General features: G+C 55.2%; 1 protein-coding gene across 1 annotated transcript; it reads left to right on the top strand.

Moving 5' to 3' along the window:
• Positions 1–4853: 4853 nt before the first annotated feature.
• C43H6orf58 (chromosome 43 C6orf58 homolog) lies at positions 4854–17375 on the top strand. Its single transcript, XM_061569423.1, has 6 exons — positions 4854–5676; positions 8779–8868; positions 10852–11039; positions 14117–14229; positions 15333–15571; positions 16627–17375. Exons 1-6 carry the CDS (start codon positions 5073–5075, stop codon positions 16827–16829), a joined length of 1437 nt encoding a protein of 478 aa, XP_061425407.1. The 5' UTR covers positions 4854–5072; the 3' UTR covers positions 16830–17375.
• Positions 17376–21241: the final 3866 nt, after the last annotated feature.

The raw sequence follows: 21241 nt of genomic DNA on the forward strand, positions 1-21241 counted from the left end.
CATGGGGTAGTGTGTGTGTGCATGGGGGTAGTGTGTGTGTATGTTTGCATGGGGGTAGTGTGTGTGTGTGCATGGGGGTAGTGTGTGTGTGTGTGTGCGCATGGGGGTGGTGTGAGTGTGTGCATGATTGGTAGTGTGTGTGTGTGCATGGGGGGTAGTGTGAGCGTGTGTGGCACGGGTAGGATGCCACATGGGAGCGAATTAGCGAGACTAAAGATAGCGAGAACCCAACTGGGTAGTGGTCTGGCCCAGTTGTAGGGGGTAGAGAGAGACGACTTTGCCGCTGTTTCCATGACCTGTGCATACAAAATAGAGCCGGGATATCCGATGATTTAAGCAATCGAATATTACCTACCGATTATGGGTTCAAATTTCTCGTCCAATCGTTGAGGAAAAATAAAGTCTCGATTTGTGGATTTGCGATCATACTATCATCACCCTGGAATGTCCTGAACGCTCGTGGCGTCACTCCACATCGACCAGCCCCCTCATTAATATTCATGAGCAGGTGACGTCACTCCACATGGAGCACCGCCCCCCTCATTAATAATCATGAGCAGGTGACGTCATTCCATCGAACAGCCCCCCTAATTAATAATCATAAGGTGACGTCATTCCACATGGGGGGGCAAGGCGCCTCCTCCCCCCTCCTCGGCGTCAACTCACAACCCTCACGACAAAGGCAGAACCCTCACGTCACGTGATCTCCGTGACGCTGTTGAGACATCGAAGTAAAAAGAACGTCGTGATGAACACGGGATTATAACTTTACATGCAATACGTCTGTGTCACCGCGCCCTTACAGATTGCACACGCATTGATGCAATGAATATCTCACGTCGCGGTCTGCGTTTTGCTTGCAAGTTTCAGATTTACTGCCATACACCCGTCCTTGGTGGTTACTCTACCGATTATCGGTTCGATTCGTTCTCGACTCATCTGATAGCATGGACGTAGGTGGGGAACAAACATCCCCGCCTCTCTTACCTAGTTGTGCCGCTGGACGGGGCGTGATGGGCGTGGCTTGGTGATTTGAAGCAGTCGATTGTAATTATTGTTAAATCAATCGACTGCATTGTCCAATCATCCCATCTCGAATGATAATGATGAAGAGTCTTACAGCTTTTCGTCAATCCACTGCTGGATGAAGTCCTCCCACGCTGTGTCGGACGTGGGGGGGGGGGGGCGAGTCGTTTGACCATACTTCACCACGCTGGTCATCGTGGGGTGGTGAAGGCGTTGGGCCCTCCGAGTGGCCGCGTGGAACGTGAGCCGCACTAACGTCGCCTTCATGTGTCCACGTGCACGCGGCCTGTAGGAGATGCGAGTGTGTAAATATAGAGGCGCGTTTCCCACCGACGGAGGAAGCTAAACGCCGAGAAGCATCACTTGAGAACGCGGCTTCTTCTTCTTCTGTCACAGCTGATGTGGAGCAGCAGCGATCACTTGACAGTGAGCTGCTGGAGTGAGCCGCTGGAGTGAGCTGCTGGAGTGAGCCGCTGGAGCCAGACGATTGCATCGGGAGCAGCGGGAGTGGCGCATCGCTCCGGTGGGGCCACCTTTGTACAGATCTATGTGCGTTTATGAGTCTCTTTGCGAGTGTGGTTCTGTATTTGAATAAATATTTCTATGTGTGAATCTATGGGTGTCCATGTTGGTCTATCGGTCGCAGCGTTAATCTATAGATATCCGTCTTCTTCGTATGGCTTATGTTGATGCAGAGGAAGGGCTATCATTTTACATTGAGCTGCTGGAGCCAGACGATTGCATCGGGAGTAGCGGAGTGGTGAATCGCCGTGGTGATGCCTCCTCCTGCTACGCACTATCGAGTCGGACACGGAGTCGTTGTGCGTCCCGTGGCTCTGTTCTGGGTGGTGACCGCAGTCGCCGCACACATTGACCGGAGAGTTTATTATTTATTCATTTTCCATTTGTGCATCATCGTCGAGTCTCCACATGTTTTGTGCGGTGGATGAGGCTCAGGGGTTGTGGCCCAGAAGCTTCAGGGCATGAGCTCGAAGCCAAGAGACCTTCTGCTGCGTAGGCTCTCCAGGAGGACGGCGAGGAATGCGAACACTGCGATGTGCCGTGCCGGCCTTCATAGGTGCTCTCTAACAGCACTTGCCCCAACAGTCAGTGAAGGCTACACGGGGTGGTCTTTGTTGTGTTTATGTAAATGCACCGGCACAACCCTCTTACCCACCCGCTCCTCCTCTCATGGGGGCTGTTTGACCATACTTCACCACGTTGGCCAGTAGGGTTTGGTGAAGACGGTGGAGGGGGATCATAGGACATGGAAGCATAGCAGTGCAGTACAACCGTGTATTGTATCTGTTGACGACGAAGCCACGCAGCAGCTGATAACACCTGTTTTATGCGCGTTCTAAATTTACAGGCCAGTCGAAAATGTTGGTGGAATATTTCACGGCATTGGCAGCCATCCCTCCCCTCTCATGCCCGCAGGGGGTGGGAAGCCAGAGGAGAATGCACGACACGAGCGGCCCCCGTCTCATCACTCATTGTGTTCGGCGATTAACATTCGTTTAACATCCACTGTGCCTCCACCACCACCACCACCACCTTGAACCAAGGTCGCGCTGGGGGTTTGCCACATCCTCTAGTGTGTTGTTTTATTTACTAATTGCGTTTAATTTTAGGGACACTATTTTGATTTGTTTAGAAAAATGCCCCATTCGCTGTGCAGGAAAACACGGAGATGGAGTGAACACCGGCGATGAGTGGGAGCATCTTTCAGCTCAGATCCGATGTCCCTGCTATGCGACGTCTCGCCCACTTTTAGAACGGCAGCCCCACGTTTAGAGGCCACAGCATTTCTGTGAACACATCCTTATTCAAGAACGCCGCGGGCAAACACAGTGCAACAATGCGGCCGTCCAGAATAAACGCAACATTCGTGACCCAAACATCATCGCATCTCCTGGCTTTGGCATTCTTCCTCGAATACACTGGAGGTGCAAACATGAACCGCATCAGAACATCAACAGGCCGAGGTGGCACATCTCCTTCATGAATGGGTAGTTAAAGACACCAGCCACAGGAGCGCAATTGTGGACATGCAACCCAATCTGTGAACCATGAAGTAGAACCACCGCACTCTGTGCTCTTCAACGGAGGAACAGCATTCCGAAGCAAACCCACACCAGCATGGAAATACTGAATAGCGACAAAAGTTGCCTTTTGCCAATGCATACATAACGCAGGTCCCGTGTGGTGGGGTACAATGTGGGTCCTCCCACCTCATCTAGCCATCGTGGAAGAGTGACATCACGTTCTCTACACAGAGTAGAGCGAATTAATACAACTCGAAGTGACAGTACCTGCACATAACGCACGAATGTGTGTGCATATTTGTGGCATGTTTGAGGCATGTTTGAGGCATGTTTGTGTGTATGCACAACACCCAGCAGCAGCCTGCATTGTGTCCCGTTACCTCATTACGCTTCCCTTGACATCCGTTCTCTTCTCCCAGCTGGCTCGGGTTCCTTGCAAGGGGGCAGCCACTTTTGGCCGGGTTCCGACGCCTAAAGACGACGGCCTTCGCGGTGTCAGATCGCTTGCGCCAATCTAATCCCCAGCCACGGTCCGCCCGAGTCGTGTTGCCAATACCTCGGCCCCCTCCCACGCCTCCTCTCCTATCCCCTTCCCGGCCAACAGACCCCAGGAATAGCTGCACCCGAGCTGATGTCATCTACACTCTTGCCAGCCACCAATTACTTAGCAGACAGCTCGTGTGTGTGTGTGTCCGTTCTTGTGCCTCTCCATTTCATCATCAGCAGCCATGGTCAATCCACAGCTGGATGAAGTCCTCCCCATTGCCGCGTTGGCCGTGGAGGTTATTGACGATACTTCACCATGCTGATCAGTGTGTGTTGGAGTATAAAGTACAAAACAATATATTTTGCGCCACTTATATCTGCGGCCCATACCACAGCTCTGCAGCAGCCGATAACAGCTATGCTGTGCATGGCGGCTACCTACCCAAGCACTATCCGGTCTCGAACCTGCTTAGCTTCTGAGATGCGACGAGATCGTGCGTCAGCCAGGCACCTCAGCTCGCTCGCACCTACGGGGTGTGCAGCTGTTGGATCTCCGTTATTATCGATCCATCATCTCCGTCATTCAGCATTCTGATTTCACCCAAACAGTCTGAAGGACGAGCGACGCGTGGGGCCCACGTGCTGGGGAGGTTGTCGCTGCCGAGTGCTGCTGGGGAGCGGTGGTGCAGCGGTTAGCGCGCTGCGCTATGAACCCGGCCACCTGGGTTCGATTCCCGCTCACGGCTAACACCGGTGACGATTATCTGAACCGGTCATGGGCCTCCTCTAGGTCGACTCAGCCTCAAATGAGTACCTGGTGCGGTGTGTAAACATCGCCACTGGGGAGACAAAGGCGGTCGGGCGTGGTGCTGGCCACCCACCTCCTCGTGTACCGTTCCGGCCTTCATAGGTGCTCGCAAATAGCACTTGCCCCTACAGTCTGTTTAGGCTATACGGGGGATCTTTGTCTTTGTTAAACAAACTTTATACGAATGTTAAACGCTCAACAGAACGATCTGTGTTTGTCTAATTGGACTAATTGATCCATTTTGCGAAAAAAATAAAAAGGTTATTCCAGCAGTACGCGTGTGTGTGAGCAGTCATTGCAAAGCATGTTTGTAACCCAGTCAATAGTAACATCTATAAGGGGGGGGGGGCACATCGTATTGATCAGTGGGGGGACGCAGCCCTCTGGACGCTCCGGCGTAGAGGAACAGGGTCACGGCCGCTGTGGAATGGAGCCCAGAAGTGCTCCACTGTCCGTGCGGCCGCTGCGCAAGCGACCAGGCGCAGGGAGACGCGATCCCAACTCTGCGTTGTTGGCACTGCGCGAGCCCCAACGATGGCGACACGACGCTACAATGATACCCGATGAGTACTCGTCACGCGTGGGGTTAACACGCGGGGTTAACACGCGTGGGGTTAACACACGAGGTTAACACACGGGGTTAACACGCGAGGTTAACGTGTCTGGCTGCGTGATGGTGAGCAGTTGCGCGCGTCTGTTGGGGGCCCATGCGTGACCCCGCCGTGCATGCGACACTTTGTTTGTCGCCGTCTTGCCCAACAGAGGACGACGCGAAACTGTGGCCGAGTCCAGGGGCCGCGTGTGGAGCCCTGGCGAGCCGGGGCGACTACAGTGGAGCGATTGTGCGGCGTAGAGGAGGAGCCGCAGCCGGTCCCCAGAGCGAGCAACGCGAGACCCCCCACCTCGCGCTGCCAAACGGCGCTCGGAGCCAAGAACGACGCCTCTCCACCACCACCACCTTCCTGCCGCGCGGCTCGCAGACGCAACCAGCGCACCGGCCGACCATGAGGGCGGCCACGCGGCTTCTGCTCGCAGCGATGTTGCTGTGGGCGGCGGTGGTGGCCGAGGAGGGCCCCGGCTCGGCAGTCGCGGGGCTGCCGCCGCTGTGGCCTCTCGTGCCGGAGCTGTGGCGCGAGGGGCCGGCGTCGACGCCGCAGGTCGAGCTGGACCCCTGGAGCTACCTGCACCGCATGGCCATGTACAAGGCTCTGCTCGCCCGCACCGCGCCCCACACGGAGGCGCTGAGGCCCAACAACACGGGCAACCCGCTGTGGGGCCTCGCCATGCAGCACGGCTGGCAGATGGCATCAGGTGAGGAGCAGGAGGAGCAGGCAGTGGTGGTGGTGGTGGCATCGCGCACCGCCGAGTGGTGAACGCACACAGCCGTGTTTCAGACCACCGCCGATATAAAAGAGCCACAATTGTGGCCGTGTTAAGTTGGACAGCAGCAGCAGCAGGACAAGGAGACCTCTGCACACCGGGTTTGTTCCCGTTAGGAATCGTCAGCACAGTTCGGCCATCATTGCCTCTGCTGCCGCCTTGTGCCTCCGGGGGCTCACCTCCGCGTGCGGCGTTGCGAGATGAAGTTTGTCGGCATGCCGACAAATGAAAAAGCCCCGACGATTATCATTACCATGAATGTGGACAAGCCCTGCTGCCCGACCACTGTGGGGACAGCAGCGTGGCCACGGCCTGTGCGCGACAATGAACCAGCTCGAGCGCTCTCTGTGATCGGCGGGGACCTCGTGAGACGCGAGGGCGCGTGCAGGATGTGGACACGCGGCTCGTGCGGTCGCTGCTGCCGGAGGCGCTGTGACGGCGACGCTGCGCGGGGTCAAATTCACCCTCGCGGGAACTTTGCTCGCATCCACGCAGAGTCGGCGCCTCCCCCCCCCCCCCCCATGGACGTGGCGCAATCCGCCAGCGGCGCTGCTGGCTCCATCTCGAGAGTCCATGGGCCGGGTGAGAGGGGGCAGGGGGGTAGTAGCTGGCAGCTCGTGGCCCCTGTTGGGGCAAGGGTTGCCAACCAAAATAACAGTCGGGCATTTTTTTCCAATTCGATAATAACCTCAATATGTCTCGAGCCGCAATGCAATGTGAATGACGTCACGAGCCAGTTCCTTAAAGAGCCGCGAGCGGCTCCGGAGCCGCAGGTCGCCGACCCCTGGGTTCAGGGGTTCGACTTTGACCTCTGGGTTCAGGGGTTCGACTTCGACCCCTGGGTTGAGGGGTTCGACTTCGACCCCTGGGTTGAGGGGTTCGACTTCGACCCCTGGGTTGAGGGGTTCGACTTTGACCTCTGGGTTCAGGGGTTCGACTTTGACCTCTGGGTTCAGGGGTTCGACTTCGACCCCTGGGTTGAGGGGTTCGACTTCGACCCCTGGGTTGAGGGGTTCGACTTCGACCCCTGGGTTGAGGGGTTCGACTTCGACCCCTGGGTTGAGGGGTTCGACTTTGACCCCTGGGTTGAGGGGTTCGACTTTGACCCCTGGGTTGAGTGGTTCGACTTTGACCCCTGGGTTCAGGGGTTCGACTTCGACCTCTGGGTTGAGAGGATCGACTTTGACCCCTGGGTTGAGGGGTTCGACTTTGACCTCTGGGTTGAGGGGTTCGACTTCGACCCCTGGGTTGAGTGGTTCGACTTTGACCCCTGGGTTCAGGGGTTCGACTTCGACCTCTGGGTTGAGAGGATCGACTTTGACCCCTGGGTTCAGGGGTTCGACTTTGACCTCTGGGTTGAGGGTTCGACTTCGACCCCTGGGTTGAGTGGTTCGACTTCGACCCCTGGGTTGAGAGGATCGACTTTGACCCCTGGGTTGAGGGGTTCGACTTTGACCTCTGGGTTGAGGGGTTCGACTTCGACCCCTGGGTTGAGGGGTTCGACTTCGACCCCTGGGTTGAGTGGTTCGACTTTGACCCCTGGGTTCAGGGGTTCGACTTCGACCTCTGGGTTGAGAGGATCGACTTTGACCCCTGGGTTCAGGGGTTCGACTTTGACCTCTGGGTTGAGGGGTTCGACTTCGACCCCTGGGTTGAGTGGTTCGACTTCGACCCCTGGGTTGAGAGGATCGACTTTGACCCCTGGGTTGAGGGGTTCGACTTTGACCTCTGGGTTGAGGGGTTCGACTTTGACCCCTGGGTTGAGAGGATCGACTTTGACCCCTGGGTTGAGAGGATCGACTTTGACCCCTGGGTTGAGGGGTTCGACTTCGACCCCTGGGTTGAGGGGTTCGACTTCGACCCCTGGGTTGAGGGGTTCGACTTCGACCCCTGGGTTGAGGGGTTCGACTTCGACCCCTGCCTCCCGGTTTTCTAGACTCAAGTGACGCAGCACGTGGACTTGCCACTGGAACAAGGACCGCGTGCACCAACGACGCCTCGGCGCTGACGAGCTCCACCTCGACGAGGCCCCCGGGGACGCTGCGTGGGCTGCGGGAAGTGCTGATCGAGCCACGCCAGCGCATTCCTGTTTCTCTGCGCACTCCCTGTGCGAGTGTGCGAGTTGGGATGTCTCCATGCGAGCCTATGGGTCTTTGTGAGTATTGTATATGGGTCTCTATGTCAGTCTGTGGGGTTCTATGTGCACAGGCACCGATGTTAAAACCACTGCCAGACCATTCGCTTTCGCAGGGAATCCCCAAGACGGAAGTTGTCATCCGACCATAACTGGAGCCTTGAGTTGCCAAGGACCACCACAGCCCCGTCCTCTCAACCGGTGACCAGCGTGGTGAAGTATGGTCGGATCACCCCCCTCTAGCCACACGGCGTCGGTAGGCTCCTCATGCAGCAGTGGACTGACAAGAGGGGCCGTGGCCGCGTGTCAGCTCGTAGAAGCACCGAGAGAGAGAGAAGCAGAGAGAACGTGTCCTCGTCTGTCGTGGCGACTCGCGCCGCGTTCACGCGGGCAGCTGCGAGTGAGACGACGGCGGTGGCCGCTTCGCGCCTCGCCGTGACACGAGACGCGGCCAGCAGCAGCAGCAGCAGCTGCAGCCTGTGCAGTAGGCACGGGTGTGGGCACAACCACCACCCACCAACCACCACCACCCACCCACCGTGCCGAAACGGCATCACCGCCATCACGATTGTAACGAGAGCACCGGGGTTCCTCGGGGTTCCTTTACAGGCTCTCAGCAAGTGCAATGAAACGTCGGACATCGTGCCGAACCAGCATGCGGTACGACCCGAAAAGCCAAAAAACCTGCACAGCAGAAAACTGAATCTGCATTCACTCAGCTACCTAAATTGGCAGCACTCGGCTACCCGACTGAGCAGCACTCAGCTACCCGACTGAGCAGCACTCTGAAAACTTGAGCCCGGTGCGACTGCTCGCGAACTTGGTGGGATAACAATGACCCCGTCCCGGTGCGCCCGCTCGCTAACTCGCTCGCTAACTCGCTCGTGGTCGATCGGCAGGCCGCCTGGAGGACCCCCTGAACGCCACCGTCTCCTGCAGCCGCACGGGGGCCCCAGGCCCCTGCATCTCCCCGCGCAGTTGGTGGGGAAGTAAGGACGACGCGTGGACGTGCGCCGCGAGAGGCACAGGGACGCGACGTCGACCACAGGCGGCGTGCGTGTGTTTGTGTGTCTGTGCGAGTGTGTCTGTGCGAGTGCGTGTGTGTGCGAGTGTGTCTATGTGCGAGTGTGTGTGTGTGCGCGAGTGCGTGTCTGTGTGAGTGCGTGTGTGTGCGAGTGTGTCTGTGTGAGTGCGTGTGTGTGCGAGTGTGTCTGTGTGCGAGTGTGTGAGGGCGTCTGTGTGTGTCTGTGTGAGTGTCCGTGTGTGAGCGAGTGTGTGTGAGTCTGTGTGCGGGGAGCGGTTAGTGCGCTGCGCTACGAACCTGGCGACCGGATTTGATTCTCACTCACGGCCACCAACACCAATGACGATTCAGTTTAACACGTAGCAGGATTTCGCGACCAGTATTATTCATAATAAAGGTTTGTGGGTTAGATCGCGTTATTTATAAATGTGTCGCAACCCTCCACCACCCGACACGGCCAATCAGTAAAGTGGCCGTCCTCAGGCGGAAAAAATAATCCAGCAGTGGAACTGCTGACTTTATCGAAAGAACCAAAGAGCATTAAAGACAAATGGTTCACTACTTTAGCCCACCGGTGTGTTGAAGAGTGAATCCACAACATTTACAAGATGTTTCGCGGGAAATTACATGCAGCATCTTCAGGCGATTTGCTAGAATAGTGAAGCCATCCACCTGTTTCCGCTCTTAAATAGTACAGGATGACGTCATCGTTGTTGAACCCCATCACGATTTGAGATCAGAGGCAGAGGCGGGGGTGGGGGTGAATGCAATTATGTAATAGATCACTAATCAGCCACTGAGCATGTGACCCACCTGTAAAGAATTGTAATGTGTGTTGTGTATTACTTAATAATACGCTTCCAGGTTGCACTGAGTCTGTAGCTATCACAGAGGTTGAGATTATTTGAATTCTTCTCAATTTCTATTGATTCTCTAACTAGCCTTAACACATTCCTCCTGCGGAGGGAGCTGGTAGGAACGTTGGGTTGCTCGGTCAATGGTCAGGGTCAACGGCGGCGTGGTGTATTCCGCAAATATGCCCGACTGTGAGGGCGGGCACAAGCCGGCGTGAGTAGGTTAAACGTTGTTCCTACCAGTATTATGACCAGTGACGATTATCTGAACCCGTCCTGGGCCTCTCCTACGTCGACTCAGCCTCAAATGAGTACCTGGTGCGATGTGTAAACATCGCCACTAGGGAGACAAAGGCGACCGGGCGTGGTGTTGGCCACCCACCCCCTTGTGTGCCGTGCCGGCCCTTATAGATGCTCGCTAACAGCACTTGCCCCAACAGTCTGTTAAGGCTATACGGGGCATCTTTGACTTTGCGCACAGGTACAGCCCACTGCTGGATTGCCCCCCCCCCATGCTGGGGGGGTTATTTGACGATACTTCACCGCCGCGGGTCAGTGCAGGTTGGTGTGGGGAGCAGGCGCAGTCCGTGCAGATTCCGCCGCTCTGCCCTCTTGCCCACAGCCGAACCCCGCGAGCCCCTTTGACAAAGGTCACTCGCGTCCAAGCACCGGCCAGGCTCCATCCTGCTGAGCTTCCCGACATCTGATGAGATCATCGCATTCTCAGTGATGCGGTCCTTGCCAATGAATGCACTGTGCGGGTGATGAAACCGCTTATTTTGAGTTACTTATTGACTGGAGGATTTCAAACACACACATGCGTCGTTTGTGTACCTTCTCTCGGAAATTAAGAGTGCATGTGTGCGCTTTGAATCGCCATGTGTGTGCGTGAATGCATGTGGGGAGCGGTGGCGCAGCGGTGGGCGCTCTGCCGGAACTTCACTTACAGATCTTCCCGTCGCTGGTTTTGTCAACTAAATGACCATTGTTGTGCGCGGGGTATAATTAGAACATCGCAGGGTCGTGAGAGGTGTCGGTGGCTTGAGGAGGCCTTCATCCAGCAGTGGACTGACCATGGCTCGTGACGACGCTAGGTATGAACTATTACCTGTCGGTGCTTCCCTACCTGGCTGCGGCGGACGCGGGCCTGTTTGGGGAGGGGCGAGCGGCGCGGCCCAGAGTGGCCCAAGCGAGCGAGTGGCCCGAGGAATACTGCACCAGCGCGGCCTCCTGCTCCCTGGCTGCACCGGCTGCCATGGCCGCCTGGAAGGACTTCTTTGAGGTGACCACCGCCGCTGTCTCTGCGGCATCACCGTGGCCTCGTCATCATCACCTCGTCATCATCACCCTGACCTCGTCATCATCACCCTGACCTCGTCATCATCACCCTGACCTCGTCATCATCACCCTGACACCGTCATCGTCACCCTGACCTCGTCATCGTCACCCTGACACCGTCATCATCACCCTGACCTCGTCATCATCACCCTGACCTCGTCATCATCACCCTGACCTCGTTATCATCACCCTGACACCGTCATCATCACCCTGACCTCGTCATCATCACCCTGGCCTCGTCATCATCACCCTGACCTCGCCATCATCACCCTGACCTCGTCATCATCACCCTGACACCGTCATCATCACCCTGACCTCGTCATCATCACCCTGACCTCGTCATCATCACCCTGGCCTCGTCATCATCACCCTGACACCGTCATCATCACCCTGACCTCGTCATCATCACTCTGACCTCGTCATCATCACCCTGACACCGTCATCATCACCCTGACCTCGTCATCATCACCCTGACCTCGTCATCATCACCCTGACACCGTCATCATCACCCTGACCTCGTCATCATCACCCTGACTTCGTCATCATCACCCTGACACCGTCATCATCACCCTGACCTCGTCATCATCACCCTGACCTCGTCATCATCACCCTGACCTCGTCATCATCACCCTGACCTCGTTATCATCACCCTGACCTCGTCATCATCACCCTGGCCTCGTTATCATCACCCTGACCTCGTTATCATCACCCTGGCCTCGTCATCATCACCCTGACCTCGTCATCATCACCCTGACCTCGTCATCATCACCCTGACTTCGTCATCATCACCCTGACACCGTCATCATCACCCTGACACCGTCATCATCACCCTGACCTCGTCATCATCACCCTGACCTCGTCATCATCACCCTGACTTCGTCATCATCACCCTGGCCTCGTCATCATCACTCTGACACCGTCATCATCACCCTGACACCGTCATCATCACCCTGACCTCGTCATCATCACCCTGGCCTCGTCATCATCACCCTGACCTCGTCATCATCACCCTGACTTCGTCATCATCACCCTGACCTCGTCATCATCACCCTGACCTCGTCATCATCACCCTAGCCTCGTCATCATCACCCTGGCCTCGTCATCATCACCCTGGCCTCGTCATCATCACCCTGACCTCGTCATCATCACCCTGACCTCGTCATCATCACCCTGGCCTCGTCATCATCACCCTGGCCTCGTCATCATCACCCTGACCTCGTCATCATCACCCTGGCCTCGTCATCATCACCCTGACCTCGTCATCATCACCCTGGCCTCGTCATCATCACCCTGGCCTCGTCATCATCACCCTGACCTCGTCATCATCACCCTGGCCTCGTCATCATCACCCTGACCTCGTCATCATCACCCTGACCTCGTCATCATCACCCTGGCCTCGTCATCATCACCCTGGCCTCGTCATCATCACCCTGGCCTCGTCATCATCACCCTAGCCTCGTCATCATCACCCTGACCTCGTCATCATCACCCTGGCCTCGTCATCATCACCCTGGCCTCGTCATCATCACCCTGGCCTCGTCATCATCACCCTGACCTCGTCATCATCACCCTGGCCTCGTCATCATCACCCTGGCCTCGTCATCATCACCCTGGCCTCGTCATCATCACCCTGGCCTCGTCATCATCACCCTGGCCTCGTCATCATCACCCTGGCCTCGTCATCATCACCCTGGCCTCGTCATCATCACCCTGACTTCGTCATCATCACCCTGACCTCGTCATCATCACCCTGGCCTGGCCTCGTCATCATCACCCTGACCTCGTCATCATCACCCTGACCTCGTCATCATCACCCTGGCCTCGTCATCATCACCCTGGCCTCGTCATCATCACCCTGACTTCGTCATCATCACCCTGACCTCGTCATCGTCACCCTAGCCTCGTCATCATCACCCTGACACCGTCATCATCACTCTGACTTCGTCATCATCACCCTGACCTCGTCATCATCACCCTGGCCTCGTCATCATCACCCTAGCCTCGTCATCATCACCCTGACACCGTCATCATCACCCTGGCCTCGTCATCATCACCCTGACACCGTCATCATCACCCTGAAATGAGCTTCCTAATCTCCCTCATCTCACCCATTAACACAACTGACGTGCTTGCGTGCGGGGATGGAATTCCTTTCCAGCTCAGACCCCGCCTGCTTGCCCTTCGCCAACATATACAACCTCTTGTTGTAACAGCTTTCTCGCTGTGGTCTTCCTGATTCAGCAGTTCCACTGCTGGATTATTGTTTCCGCCTGAGGACGACCGCTTGTGTGGCGATCGAAAATACGTGAAATATTATTTTTCTACCTACGTGACTTTACCGAAAGAACCAAAGAGTATGGATTCCTGCAGTCACGAAAGCTTCAAATCAAGATGTGTAATCAAGTACATTGGTTTGTCATTTCCTGGTTTGCCAGAGTATGCTGGCAGTACAGCAAGTGGATTCATTTGCATCTGCGTTCAATCTTCATCGGGATTGAGCGGAGTGCCGCAGTGACGAATATCTTATCTCCCTTGCCTGGAACGCATTTGCTTGTAGGTTCGACTCCAACCTTGACTGACGCCTCGATATTTGGACTTCCCATGTTCTCCCCGTGGTCACGTGGATCTTTCTCCGTGTACTCCGGTTCCCTCCCACGTGCAGTTGACCAAACATCGCAATATTGGACCGCAGAGCTCGGGCAATTGTTGGTGCCGGTTACTTGTCTGTGGATTCCCACGCCTTTGAATCACTCTCTGTCGCTCTCCATAAAGGTGAAAAAAACCGCGCGTTTTGAATAAAAAAAAAACATTCTTTAAAAAGTCACGAACGTCTCGCGCACAGCGCGATGACTACGGGGAGGCCCTAATCCTGGGCTGGGCGTTGGTCCTGACGAGCCGCCAGCCCCCCCACCCCCACCGCGGCCTCACCCCGGCCTGACCGCGGCTGGGCGGCCTGCACCGAGCAGCAGCAGCAGCAGCGGCGGCGTTGTTCACGGGCGGCGTGTGAACCTTCCGCCCCAGTACGTGAACAGCTCCGACAAGTCCGAGCGGACCAACGCGGAGGAGATTCTGCGCTACCTCTGGAGCGCCCACCAGGCGTCGCTGGAGGCAGCTCTCCCCCGGTTCTCCTCCAGGTGCTTGCGACAGGTTCAATTTACCCGTTTTTAAGCATTGACGAATTGTGACTCTCGCATTGGTCGTCAGAGTGGATGTTTAAATAGTTTCATCCATTTTCTCCAGGTTAAAGTGCGATTGCAATTAACTTGTTTTGGGGAGTGGGTTATTCACAACCCATGCCACTCCACTGCTGGATAACGACTTCCCAGCACCGTGTCGTGGATTGAGGTTGTTGGACCATACCTCACCCCGCTTGTCAGGCTGGTGAAGGGTGGGAGACCCGGTTAAAATATCACGTGACACTGGTCTTAGCCATGACCTAAAATTGAACTCAGGTCGCTGGGATAATAGCACGATGTGCTACCCACTGCACCACGCAGGGCCGCTTCCCGCCGTACAGGTGTGGTGTGTGCATGTGTGTGGGGTATGGTGTGTGTGGGGTGTAATGTGTGCATGTGTGTGGGGTGTGTTGTGTGCATGTGTGTGGTGTGGTGTGTGCATGTGTGTGGGGTGTGTGGGGTGTGTTGTGTGCATGTGTGTGGGGTGTGTTGTGTGTGTGGGGTGTAATGTGTGCATGTGTGTGGGCTGTGTTGTGTGTGTGGGGTGTAATGTGTGCATGTGTGTGGGGTGTGTTGTGTGCATGTGTGTGGTGTGGTGTGTGCATGTGTGTGGGGTGTGTGGGGTGTGTTGTGTGCATGTGTGTGGGGTGTGGTGTGTGCATGTGTGTGGGGTGTGTTGTGTGCATGTGTGTGGTGTGGTGTGTGCATGTGTGTGGGGTGTGCGGGGTGTGTTGTGTGCATGTGTGTGGTGTGGTGTGTGCATGTGTGTGGGGTGTGTGGGGTGTGTTGTGTGCATGTGTGTGGGATGTGGTGTGTGCATGTGTGTGGGGTGAGGTGGCGCACTGCACTATGGACCTGGCAGCTTGTTGTTGTTCGATTCCTGGCCATGGCTAACAGCAGTGGCAACTGGGGTCTGAAATATGACATTTGACATACACGGCCTTTTGTAAATTCACTGCTGGATCAGGGCCTAACCACACCGTGCAGGTGATGAAGGTTACTTGCATGGGTAGCTCTAGAATATCTGTCGAGCGTTGTTTTATGAACAAATCTCCTTTCAGGCTGGCCTTCCTGCCAGGACCGGAGGCCACGTTTGGCCAGGACTGGGCCGCCATGGTGGCGTTCGTGGCAGCACTGCAATTCCCCACAAACCAGGAGGCGACTCGCCGCTTCCAGACGCTGTTGCCCCCCCGGGTCCTCCGAGTCGGCGACTCTCCCCCCGACGTGGCCGACCTCAGCCCGCAGGCCAACCGGGCCCTGCAGGCCTTCAGTCGACTGCGGTGGGCCAACGACCTCGTCGGTACGTCGCACTGCAGACGGCGTAGCCCGGTCGGCCAGGCCCCGCTGCGGTATGCGTGCTGGGTGCTGGTCGTGGCTGTGCTGCACGTGACCCGTCATCCGGTGCTGTGGAGGTGGGGGCTGGGGGAACTCACAGACCTCGTGAAACTCCCTTCACGTGGACGTCGTGGAGGGGCCATATGCTGGCGCGCCAGGAGAAGACGGTGCAACAAGTTGACTAATCGCCATCTGTGTCCATCCGTACGGGGATAGTGATTTTCTTCCCTCGTGCGCGTGGGTTTTCTCCAGGTGCTCCGATTTCCTCCCACATTTATAATAAAAACTCATCATGAATTTGCTGAAAGCATCTTAAACAAAAACACACAATGCAGCACGACCCTCTTGAAAGAGAGTCATACAACTCAGTGTGGCTTTGCTGGATGAGTAAATGATTATTATACTGGCTGCTGGCTGGTGTTTAAAGGTGTAAAAACGAAAAGTGTGGCTCTTTTAACATTTTTCTTTACCAGAATATAAACATGTTTAAGTTATTTTAGGTGGGACGCCACACTGATACCCCATGCGAACCAACGCCACAGCCTGTTGGTGGCACTTTATATCGCATCAGCATCGAATGACCGGGTAGTAATTCTTCATAGTCATGCGTGAGAGAGAATTCTACTGTGTTCAATTGCGTTAAATTACCGTAATCCTTCCTGGCAATGAGGGATAATTCTACGGTGTAGACTCACGCGTCTCTCTCTCTGTGTGGAGTTTGTATGGTCTCCCCCTGTTCTGCATGGGTTTACTCTGGGTTTTCTGGTTTCCTCCCAATGCAAATAACCCCCCCCCCCCGATATTAGTGCCAATTGCATCTCAACCCTCTATAGAGTTCATAATGTGCAGGTATTTTTCACGGAGGCATGGGAAACCACAGTCACTTTGGAAAGCAGCCAGACCGGGTGCCAACAATTGCTCAAAATCTTTGGCCAACTCCACTCACTCGTGTGTTGAGCTGCTGCCGTGTGAGTGGTGTGCACGAAAACCGAGGCTAATCCCTGCCTTGACGCTTCGCAGGTGGCCTCTTGGACAAGGTGTTTCGTGACGTCGTGTGCAGGAAGGAGGACCGCCAAGTGGTCCTCGATGCTGTGGAGAAACTCCTGGCTGACGACGAAGTCCACGCACTGCCGGATCTGGTGCTGAGCGTGGCAAGCAGCGCCGTGTTTTCGGCTCTGCGCGGCCACCGCGCGCCTTGCTCCCCCGCGCGGCCTCGCCCATAGAGTCGGACGATTTACTGCGAAGGGAATTAATATATTTGGACGAGAGGAGGAAATTCAAAAATGTTAAAGCACGTGCCCGCTCTCTATAGTGCGGACATTAATCGAAGCGAATTATAAACGCCGCTAAGCTGAACTTGTCTTTGAGTAGCAAATTGTATTAAATCAGAACGCACAATTACAATCTCTCACCCACCATGCGTCCATTCACGTCCCTTTAAGAAATGATTCGTGATAAAGGATTAGACACATTTAGTAACCTGAACTCTGTCCACTCAGCAGTCTGAGTACATCACATAGTTGAGCGGCTGGTCGCGTGTAATGGGGTAAGGTGTTGTGCTTCCAGCTATTCTTAGATGTACGGCCAGCGTGGAAGAGTAGGCCAAACTGCTCTCTAGAGCTTCCTAGATTGGAGGGCCTTCCCACAGGAGTGGCGTGTGCAGTACATTTCAGGGCTGCACCTTTACCTTTACGATTGTCTCTCATACATATTCATTCACGAAGAATGAATGAGTAATAAACGATCATACACATGGTCACGTAGACAGATATACTGTCGCGTTGCTTGCCGTGCTTGTGTTGCGTGCACGAGGGATGCCGATGAGACGATACACAGGACTGGGAAGCAGCCCTCCGATCAGTTATCGGGTTGTACCGCGTGAACCAAGTCCGACGTTCCGCTGCGCATTGCGGATGAACTTCTGCAGGAACTGAATATCTCATGAAGATCCCAGAACGTGGTGTGAAACGTCGAACATCGTTGCGTGCAACACGCGGTACAACCCGAAAACAAATCGGAGAGCTGCGTAGCATCACCTGCAGTGCGACACTGGCGTCTTCGGCATTGCGAGATTGTGAGCGTGGCCGGCCTTGAAGTCCACTAGAGGGGGCAGTCCTCCTGCTGCCGCGAACTGTTCACCAACGCTCTATTAAGCCATTCGTCACGGCTCCTTGCGAGTAAACCTGCTGCATTCATTGACATTGATGCTTAGCGACAACTCTTAAGCAAAGAGCTGTAACGCCGCAGATGTGTTAACCTCTTAACGGCATCGTAATTTAAGAGCGCTCCGGTAATGGGCCCAACCATCGCTGCGGTGGCAAGCGATAAAGCCCCCCGTGACCCCCATGGCGGAGGAGGTCACGCTCGGTGGGACGCACCGCGGTGACTCCACGGGTCATAGGGTGGTCGTATAATGGGTCACGTGATGGCTAAAAGTAGAAAGCTTTTAAGCATCGGCTCTGTCCGTCTGTGCGTGTGTTTTACGGGGGACGGTGGCGGTTACGATATAACTCTGGTTCCGATGATCCAATATGAACGGAACTTTCGAGTCAAGTTGTGTTGATGTTAGCGACTGACCCAGGAGGAGACCGGCCAAATTGATCGCCGCGGTACCCCGGCAGAGACTTCCCGGGCGCCGTCGTCTCGCCCCGCGGCCTCTGGGCGGCAGTCTCGCCTCCTGCGAGCCGACCGCTCCCGTCGTTACGATCGCTCGTTAAATACTCTGGGGACAGACGCGTGCTGTGAAGCGTTACAGCATCCGTGCCTACGCACACGGCTTTCCTGTTTTGGTTTGGTTGGCCCACTGGCCGAGGGCGAGTGAAGGTCACCCGCTCCGTGTGCTTTATTGTTGTGTCAACCTTCAAGCACCTCGAGGGCGGACACACCGCTCGCCACGTTTTCCTAAAACCCGCACCCCACCGCTCGCGACCCGCGAGCGGTGGGGTGAAGTGTGGGTACTGCCGACTCCTCCAATAAGTCTGGCCAGCGTGGAAGAGTAGGCCAAAACTACCCTCTATAGAGGGTCTCTCCAGGGTTCCTTTTAGTGGAGGCCCTTCTGCCAGCAGTGGCGTGAGCGGCCAATTTCAGGGCTGCGCCTTTATCTCGACACGGCGATGATGGACTCGCACATTTTTTGGACGATGCGGGCAGGGAATCAGATCTCGGAAGTTAAGCGGCGTTGAGCCTGGATTGTGCTCGGATGGGTGCCCACAAGTCGGGTGTAGTGGGCATTGTGGGCAGTAGAGAGCAGAGCAGCAACATCTACCTACTCCCATCCCAGAGCTAGCTTCCCCAGTCGAGCGGTGGTGAAGTTTGGCCAACATATTCCTCACGGCCATTGAGGCGTGCGGGAGGTCTTCATCCAGCAGCGGATGGGAAAAGCGGGCGCTGTTTGTGTCGTGAGCGGCTCGTGAAGGTGAATGAGCGAAACCGCTCCCGAGACGAACGTCCTCAACTTCAAACGATCTCCGTCTTCGGTCGGCAACGAGAGACCTTGAAACGAGCGCTCAAAGGGCGCCACCAAGATTACCTTTAAAAAAACGACATCTCTAAAAACTTTCCCAACAAGCAATTAGGGGGTGGTAATAGGGAGGACGGCTAATTAGTCGGCCAATTTCGCTGCTCTGTTTGCTTTGCACGGGGCTCATTAATGACTTCAGATTGGCTATTTATGCGCCGGTCACGCACCATTAGCTCGGGGAACCTGCGAGCACAACCTGCCGCACGCACACTCCTCACCTGTGGGAGACGAGACTCGCTGTTAGCCCAGGTGAAGTCGAATCATTATAACGGCCTCGTTACTGCGCGTGCCATTTCTGCGTCCGTGGCAAGCTCCTTCGGCCCTTATTTATTATCGTGAGCGATGAGCCGATCAGTATTATTGATTTATTTTTTGCTTTTCAGAAAACAAATATGTATGTATATATTATGATGTTATTTTTAACAATAATTTCATCGATGCATTTTTAAATTATTTTGTATTGCATATCTGCCGAGGTGAGTTATATTGATATTTTAATGCACTGATATTAACACCAAATATTTATTTTAGGATAGGCCAAAGTAGCCGGAATGCCGCAGGAGGCGATCGCGAGACCTCGCTCAGCAGTGCCGAGTGGACCGGTGACCTCTCGGCTCCATCGTGCACAGCAGGGGGCAGTGCAGGAAACCCCATAGCTGTACCGTACTTCTATGCGCCCTGCCTTCACCAACCCAACACTGACCAGCGTACTGATGAAGTGTGGTCAAACAGCCCCCATGACCGATAGTGGATTGTCAAAGGGCTGTAGGAGTGTACAGTAGACGAAAGCAGGCACACGTTTGCCCTGTCGTTCAGCAGCAGACACCCACACCTGACGAACCACTGCGGCCCAATGTTTACGCACTGCACCCAAACGGCGGACATCATAAAATGATCATAATCAGTAATGGTCGATCCACTGCTGGATGAAGGCCTCGGCAAGCCGTAGCCATCACTCACAATCCGCCGATGTAATAGTCGACCGAGCACCCAGCGTATCCTCTCTCATCTGGGTTCCTCTTTCTGTCTCTCACTGTCATTCTCGGCTTTCGCCGCTCAGTGGCTGTCTTACATGCTTTGCAGTTGTTGCACACTCCCTATTATTTGTGCACTTTCCATTGTCTGTGGTAATGTCCATGTTTCCGAATCATGTCATAGCAGACAGCAGGTAACGTGCGTGATGATACAATAAAAACAGAGCACACGCGCGCGTCGGAACACGTTACAGAAGCAATGGATATGGATGCGTTTTTCATCCTTAGATCTTCTGTTTGAATCGAATAAGCAGACAAGACGGCTTATTCGCATATCTGTCTCTTTGCGTAAACTATACAGGTTTAGTTTACACATCCCATCAACCACATGGCCTTTTGTGAGTAGATCATTTCAGCAGCATGGATTTAACGCAAGGAAACTTTGGATCGGTTTGGTCCGATGCTAGTGAACTTCTAGAAGTTAATAAACAAAGACTGAATCGACATTAATTCTCATCAGCAGTCTAGATGGATTGAACCAATGCTGGGGTACTGCCACAATGTGTGTATAGGCAGGGGCCCTCCCTCTCTGTTAGCTCCGGGTCCTGTTGATCATTTCACGTCTGAAACACCCGGTCACCCGAACTTGCGACTGACTCACGGCTACAGCCCAATGTCCAATCACTCCTCCCAAGTGGCGCGCCTGTACTTGCAAAATCCCGACGTGAAGTGACCGCGTTCTGGCCAAGGCGGGAGATTGTGTCCTTGGCGCGACCGCTGGGACGAACGCGCTTTACTGGGCCGAGTCGGGCAGTCGCGCGCGAGAGGTCGGGTCGAGCGCTTCCTCATCTCGCTGCTGACTCGGGCCGCTCGTGCACAATGGATGGGACAGCCGCAGGGCGCAGCGCCACGGCGTCACCCCCCCTCCCCCCCTGATTGTCTAACCGTGACCCTCACCGTCTGACGATGGCAATGATAATGGCCGTGCGTTGGCGCTTCATCCAAAAGCGGCAGTTGAGCAAAACGAAGGAACGCGACAAGGTAAAGGTGCGCCCCTGCTCGGCCGAGCCACTACCCCCCCCCACCACCACCGAGGTTATATTTGGCCTACTCTTCCATACTGGCCAGACGTTATGGAAGA

This window comes from Lethenteron reissneri, chromosome 43 (assembly GCF_015708825.2).
Source record: "Lethenteron reissneri isolate LAM-NWPU_2019-01 chromosome 43, ASM1570882v1, whole genome shotgun sequence".
Taxonomy (NCBI): domain Eukaryota; kingdom Metazoa; phylum Chordata; class Hyperoartia; order Petromyzontiformes; family Petromyzontidae; genus Lethenteron; species Lethenteron reissneri.

Excerpts from the sequence above, each read along its gene's own strand:
- C43H6orf58 (XM_061569423.1), top strand. The coding sequence starts at position 5,073 with ATGCGTGACCCCGCCGTGCATGCGACACTTTGTTTGTCGCCGTCTTGC. Across the intron at positions 8,869-10,851 it reads CCCGCGCAGTTGGTGGGGAA|GTATGAACTATTACCTGTCG; the intron begins GTAAGGACGACG and ends TGACGACGCTAG. Across the intron at positions 14,230-15,332 it reads CTCCCCCGGTTCTCCTCCAG|GCTGGCCTTCCTGCCAGGAC; the intron begins GTGCTTGCGACA and ends ATCTCCTTTCAG.